The sequence below is a fragment of the Limulus polyphemus genome, unplaced genomic scaffold, assembly GCF_000517525.1.
Source record: "Limulus polyphemus unplaced genomic scaffold, Limulus_polyphemus-2.1.2 Scaffold7979, whole genome shotgun sequence".
Classification (NCBI taxonomy): domain Eukaryota; kingdom Metazoa; phylum Arthropoda; class Merostomata; order Xiphosura; family Limulidae; genus Limulus; species Limulus polyphemus.
The window spans coordinates 6,738-14,567 of record NW_013673589.1 but is presented as its reverse complement, the minus strand read 5'-3'; the positions used below and the strand labels follow the sequence as shown (position 1 = coordinate 14,567).

The following is a 7,830-nucleotide window of genomic DNA, read 5'->3' as shown; positions in this document are numbered from 1 at the left end:
ATTTTTTTTAAGGTATGCAAAGACACAATTCCTAATTATCGACAAAACTATTGAGTTTGAATGGAGGTGGTGATCATTTTCTGTTTAACGAGGTTTAATAAAAGTGCTTTGTCAATTTGTATTTTCCTTCAGATACTTTTTCATCATAAAATTAGAGTGGCAACTGAATGATTTTTGTTAATGGGAATGAATAACATCTTGCACTTAAGAAATATAGCAAGTATGGTTAGAATGATACTTAGTTTTCCTTCACTGCAGCAGTATAGGAACTATAAAATAATGAAGTCACATGCAAACCATATACCTGTATTAAACATTACCTTTTAAATGTGGCAACTTGTACAATTTTCAAAACTTTGATATGCAGGAACGCTCTATAATCCACATTAGCATGCCTTATTCTGAACTTTTGAGTCACAGACCAGTACTTGCATACATGTATATATATGTACAAAACAACATTATAATAAGACCAAAATTCGAAATTATTCTTCCATTACCAGTCTTTGTTGTCATCCTTAACTCATAACGGATAATGTCTGTGGTCAGAGCACCAAAATCCACATTAGCATGCCTTATTCTGAACTTTTGAGTCACAGACCAGTACTTGCATACATGTATGTGTATATATGTACAAAACAACATTATAATGAGACCAAAATTCGAAATTATTCTTCCATTACCAGTCTTTGTTGTCATCCTTAACTCATAACGGATAATGTCTGTGGTCAGAGCACCAAAATGCGTTAGGGATATTCCATCTATCAGACAAGATCTCGATGCCATTTGGGTGTTGTGACTACAGATGCTATCCACTGTGACTTAAAGATGACAATGAGAACTAGTAATGGAAGAATAATTTTGAATTTTGGTCTCATTATAATGTTGCTTTTATTTTGTATTAATTTCATTATTGTTTTATAGTGCTGATGTTAATCGCCTGTAGACAATCAATGTATTTTATAGCTTTATATATATATAGTCCCTGTTATATAACAGAAAATTAACATCTCTATCAATGATTCTTTTAAATACAAAATCTTCACATTGCTTTGTTAGTGTACATTACACACTGTTGGATCAAGTCCAAAAAATGTCTTTTAGTCTTGGCTTCTATTTGGTTTCCACTTACAAAAACATGGTGAGGACTATGCTTTGTGTCAATGGTAATGGTGCAAGTACACTCGTGCAACCAAGGGCTAATTTATAGTAAAAGTTTTTACTGTGCAGATGGCCTCACTGTATATCCAAAAAAGCTGAACAGTGGTTAAAATTTTTTGTTACACTATGATATAGGAGTGTCATGAATGGAAAAATTTATTCTATTTTTTAGTTAATTTATATGTTACATTATGGCCACCCTCAAATAATAAGTACAACTACAGAAATATTGGGAGTGTTGTGTAAGTTGTGACTAGTTGTGGAGTCATCAAATGAAACACTGGCTATTTATTTTTTATATCTAGATGAGAACACTATTATAAGTACTTTAGTAAACTTGTTGATGAACTTAGGTTCTCCAGTATGTTAATATGGGGAGGGGAGTTTAGAGAGAATTAAAGTTTAAATTAGGTGCCAAATTATTATGTTAAAGGATTAAACATCACATATTTTATGATTAGTAAAAGTGCTATGATTTAAAATGCTAGTTTTAATTCAACAGTGCAAAGCCCACAAGCAGTTGCTTGTCTTACTTTTGCTTAAGGGCAGCACTGCACTTGATTTTCTCGTATATTGGCAACATTTTCAGTGTATTACTGTTACCTCATATAAAATATTTTTTCTAATAGTGACAACATCAATACAGATATATTTGGAGCAAACCTCTACAACAATTATGTACAGAGACGCACCCAACTAAAGAGGAAAGAAAATGAAGAGGTTGTTGCACATGTGAGAGTTCAAGCTGGAATGAGAAGAGAGACGGGACTTTCTCGAATGGGAATCATACAAGATGAAGATTTCAATTTGGAAGTGAGTTGTAGATGTTTTGATTATAAAATATTTCACAACTACTGATCTTTATTTGAACTTATATAATTTTTTATAATAATATAACCACATCTGTCAAATGTCAGTAAGGTAAGTTAAATTATATTTTATAGTGTTATGTGTTTTCTATGAATACAATGTTACAAAATATAAGTTAACTTACTGATACTTGATATATGTGGTTATATTATCATATCAAGTCATAGAAAAATTCATAGGAAATATACAATGTTACAAAATATAAGTTAACTTACTGATACTTGATATATGTGGTTATATTATCATATCGAGGTTTCCTATGAATTTTTATATGACGTAATAATTAATGGAACAATGTATGTATGTTTACCGAGTGTATGATACACATTTTTTCATAACATTATTATTATTTATAGATGTTAAAATGAATCTAATTTAAAAAACTAGTTTAGGCCTATGTGTGTAGAATTAAGATGGACATCTGAACATTTGACCCTTATTGTGCTATTAATCAATCAGGTCATACTTTTGGGAGTACAATCAATACATTATGAGCAACTGAAAATTTTTAAAAAATATAAGACCTTTTTTTTTTTACTTTGTGAAACTTATATTTTGCTATCTACACATTTATGAAACAATTTTGTTTATAATAATTGTTAGTCTCAAATCTGTCATAACAAATATGCTAAAGAACACACCTTATTAGGTACAAACTTTACTCAAAATACAGTTTTAAAATCCTTTCCTTTTTTGATGAGTACATTAGTATCAAAATTTATTCATAACAACTGAATAAAACAGTATGTACATGAGATATCACTAATTTATAACAATATTTTACAGTACTATAGTACTCTTAGTGACAGAAATCAAGCTTTATGTAAAGGACAATGGTTAGAGTACCCAATGAAAAAGGATAATCACAATGATACTTGTGAAAATTGATATCAATATTGGGTTAGGTTCTGAATCAGTTAGTCATCATTAACTGTCACTATTGAGAAATTTAGCTCAAGCAAAACTCAAACCATATGATAATCTGATCTAAAAAAAAATAAACAGAAACATGTTAATTCAACGTTTTGAAACCATGGAAATTAAATATTATTGGTTTAGCATCTATCTAAGATAAAAGTAAATTACATGTAAAAGTCCACTGTCCTAAGGTCAGTAAGTCCAGTGTCTCTTTATACTATCTAACAAAAATATGTATTGGCATACAAGTGTATCTTCACTGACAAAATATGATACACTTTAGCATCATAATTAAAAATAAGTTCTGATCAAAGCAAGCTATCTAAATAGGTGAGATCTAAAAATGATCTCAGCAAAGGTAATTGTTTATAACACTGTTTGTTGATCAGATATTAAACAAATAAAAGGTATAAACTTATATTTTTCATAAGATATTAATACTAGGCCTATTACATTTTTAAACACTACATTCTTTATCTAGTGTCTTAGGGATTTTCAAGAATTAGAAGATTGTATAATAGTAGTGTTCCAACCACGTTATACTTGTCATATCCAATTATTGATAATGTGTTTTGCTCACTCCAGATCCCTTCATGCCAACTGGGATACTACAAACACAATTTTTATAAAAGCCATTTGATACAATATTAATTATTATGGTGTGCGTTCCTAATACTAATGTCTTTTGACAATTATAACTGTAATCACACTTTGCATTCACACCATAACAAATAATAGGTATGTTAGTTTATGTATGATTTTTTTTAATAATTGAAGAAAATGTATAAGAGATTAATTCATACTTGTAAAGCCCCTTATCATTACAAAGTTTTTTTTCATCACACAGGTTGATGAAGGTGTAACCTCTTGCAAGTCTGTCCTTGTCCATACAGGTGTTTATAACCAAAATGTTGATGAAGGAGATTACGATCATTCCCCACGAGATTTCCTCCTAGCCGAAGTAGCTCAGAAAGAACCTACTTATAAAGTAGAAAATGTTCTTAGTGCTGTAGACCTGATTTTTAATGAAGAGAATTTTGCATGATGTATATTTTCTTGCTTATCAAGACAAAATTTTCTGAAGTTTTATTCCTTTACCATTCCATATGTTAAAAGTAGCTATTTCTTTGGAAGTGTGATTATAACCACTCTTAGCAAAAATATTAATTAAAATGCATCTCCAGTTTTCCCCTTATTTTACATGTAATTGGAAACATGTATTAGAATTATTGAACATACTGATTAAAAGCAGTAATAATCAAATCCCAATGGTAGATAGACTTCTCAACAAGATTTAGACATTTTCAAAATATACAGTGTTATGATCTTACATAATATTTTATGTAAGCTGTTTCTGTCTTAATACAAGTGCACCATATAGCCTGATACGTTTGTGTAGAACAGTTCACTTAAGAAATGGTGCTTATATCTAAATAGCATACGGGAGGTTTGAATTGTTTTCTATTGCCTATACTTGGACTATATAGTAGATTAAAACTTTATATCTGGTTTTATTTGTTTAACGTGAAAGCTAATTTTTTGTGTTTTATAATTGTATACTTTAGAGATGTGTTTGAACGCTTTGCAGTTTTCTTTATATTTTACAAAGGGTTCAACCTATTCTGCTTATATCAACAAAGAATCTATTAGTTTAGTATGATTTACCCAAAAATTAAAACACACAATAAAAAGAAAGACTGTAATCCTTATAGAACATATTTTGTGAATTAAACAGTTTTTAATGCACTCCCCACATATTCTGTGATTATGAAATCCAGTATTCATAGGTTTAATTTGAACTTTGATAATTTTCCTTTTGTCAAGGTTTCTAGGATGAGTAAAATTAGCTAAAAGATCATCAAGTTATTATAAAGTTAAACTGAGAAGTCTAACTTTCATATAACTTTTATAATGGGGAGAACAAGACTTGTATATATACAAAAGCTAACACTTTTAATTACCTGTTTACTTACATTGGGATTAGAAATTGTTCATCCAATTATTTGAACTTTTCCATGTAAACTATTTAAAAACTCAAGTAATATTTCGTCACCATAGAGTTAACATAAGTAATGCACTTATTTGTGCATTTCTTTGTTTGTTTGTTCAATAAAAGATAAAAAAAAATGACAATTCAACTAAAAATCAAACATATATATAATGTATATAAAATGTTATTCCTCCTGACGTATTCTAATAATGAAGCAGGATGCCCATATATTAAGCAACTATGCAGTCTTTATTGAGGTCACTAAAGTAACCATGTTTCCTTATTCCTGCATTAAAGTGTGTTACTTTCTACTCTTCCACTTGCAACTACAGGGTGTCACTTTCATATTTTTTAGAACATAGTAATAACTCAATTTTAATTCATTTAAACACTAAAGGTAGAGTCACTTATTTTGAGTTTATTAATTTCTTCAAGATGAAAAAACTTAATAATTTAGTCAAGTGTTGATGAACACTATAGTAGTAAATCTTTGGAAAACTTTAAATTGATGCATCACTTAAATAAATAAAATAATAATAAGGTATAATGTGACATCCTCAAACAGGGCACCTGTTTTTTCATTCCAACAACTGATGGATTTACCACTTACTTTAAGACATCACTGCCCATTCCTTCTCTTTGTCAGTACCATATGATATCCCCTCACTCTCCTCATCCAGCTTTGTCCATAACAAGTACTGTATAAAGCTATGACCAGATGGTTTCTCCACCAATATGATTCTTACTCAAATAGACATTGCTAGTTTCTGTGTAATCAATCAAATGAACAAAAATGATAATTATTAGGACTAGTTACTATTTCCTTACATCCCCAAATATTGTACACCTCAAAATAATACAGTTATCTCTTTGTGGGACAGTATGTATTTTGTGGGGAAGGAATGTTTAAATTGGGACCATTCCCAGATTCATTGAATGAAATTGTACATTATAATTGATGTAAGATAATACTGCAAGCTCAATATATTATATTGATTGTGTATGCACAATTTTTCATGGTTAGAAAGAAGTATAAATTTGAACTTGTTTAGAAATTATTGACTGGCCCTGTGAATGATTTTATATTGCATAATAGTTATTCTTCAAAAGTGTACCTTATGTGCAACTGTTCTTTTAGAATTAAGATTTTAGTGAAAAGTGCTTATGCTGATTTGTTGAAATTTATGGAACTAAGCCATTAGTCATGCCTCTTCTGAGCATGGATAGGGTCAGTTCTTTGTATCCTTGTAAATAAAAGTTTGATTTTCATGAAAATTTCATAATGGGTTTTTACCTGAAGTGAATAGTAATGTTTTCAAAATTATTCTGTAATTTTAGTACATGATCTTTTACATACACAAGATTAAGTTTTATTATTGCCTTTGTGTACATATAAGTCAATATTGCAGTAATTTGTGTTTCACAAGAGTTACTTTTCACAAAATAAGACTTTTTTGAATTATTCACACTGAGTATGTTTGTGAAAATATAGTGACCAATGAGTATTCAAATAGATATATATTCAAATAGAAAATTATAAACCAAATAAATTATTTTCAACTTACAAATGTGGTATTCTCAGACACATTGACTTACCTCTGAGTAACTAGGTTTGGCCCACAAAAACAGTAGAACTGAAAGCTATATATGTGAGTTAGGGTGGTTTTTTCTTAAATCTGTCAAACAGAAAGAGATGGTACATAAAAAATGTACTTATCATAACAGCAACAGTTTATATCTTTTGCTAACTGTCTAGCAAAAAGAAACCAACTGATTTAAACAATGCTTCAAAACAATGGTTTACCTACTTTTCAACACAAAGAAAACATAGAAATATACATAAGTACTCTTTCTCTAGGCACAAGTTACATATGTGAATGAACGAAGGGGTGTCAAAGTCCTCGAAACATAACCACGTTTACCACAACAAACAATCTCTGTCTATAATGTATATCGCACTTCAGTAATTCCTTCTAATGGGGTACACCATGATGTCTTTGGTGACCATCCTGGTTTCCTGAACAACTAATAGTGAGTGAAACATAGTAGCTCTTTTCTGACAGCCGGCATGGCCAGGTGGTTAGGGTGCTCGACTCTCAATCTGAGGGTTGCAACTTCGAATTCCTGTCCCACCAAACATGCTCGCCCTTTCAGCCATGGAAGTGTTATAATGTGATGGTCAATCCCACTATTCATTGGTAAAAGAGTAGCCCAAGAGTTGGCGGTGGGTGGTGATGACTAGCTGCCTTCCCTTTAGTCTTACACTGCTAAATTAGGGATGGCTAGTGCAGATTGCCCTCGTGTAGCTTTGCGCGAAATTCAAAACCAGACCAAATCTTTTCTTACTAATATTATATATTAAAACCAACAGAAATTGTGAAGAACTGTCTAGTTACTGAGGGACCAAAAAACATTGTAGCTTGACGTACCTTATTTCTTCTCTCATAGTTTAAATTGTTTCTAGTCTTAAAACATAAAAACAATCTATATACTACTAAAACTCTAAGATTGTTTGTTTGCTTGTCTGTAATTAAATACAGCAAAAACGGCGCACAATACCGCCATATTTGTAATGAAATGAGAATAGAAACAGAATAAAACAAGCTTTGTTAAAATCGGGCCACGGATTACCGAGTTAGCCCCGTTTTTCGGGTCACTTTTATGAAACATTCTAGATGAATTTAGGTACACTAGATGGCGCCACATATCAGTTTATCTATCTATTCGTTTTCCACCCGATGAATCACTTTAAAATATCTTCTATACAATAATATATGCACAACAGAAATTAAATGATGAGATGAAAATGTGTTATAACGGCGCGTAGAAAGAACAACAATAAAATGGACCTACAATAATATTGACTATTTGCAAATAGTAACTTTAGAGAC

The 7,830-nt window shown here is 30.6% G+C and overlaps 1 protein-coding gene across 1 annotated transcript; it reads left to right on the top strand.

Moving 5' to 3' along the window:
- The first annotated feature begins 570 nt into the window (after positions 1-570).
- Positions 571-6,214, top strand: LOC106475022. The gene is made up of 3 exons (XM_013935719.2): positions 571-617; positions 1,791-1,974; positions 3,797-6,214. The coding sequence occupies exons 1-3, from the start codon at positions 571-573 to the stop codon at positions 3,992-3,994; spliced, it is 429 nt and encodes a 142-aa protein (XP_013791173.1). The 3' UTR covers positions 3,995-6,214.
- The last annotated feature ends 1,616 nt before the right edge of the window (positions 6,215-7,830 follow it).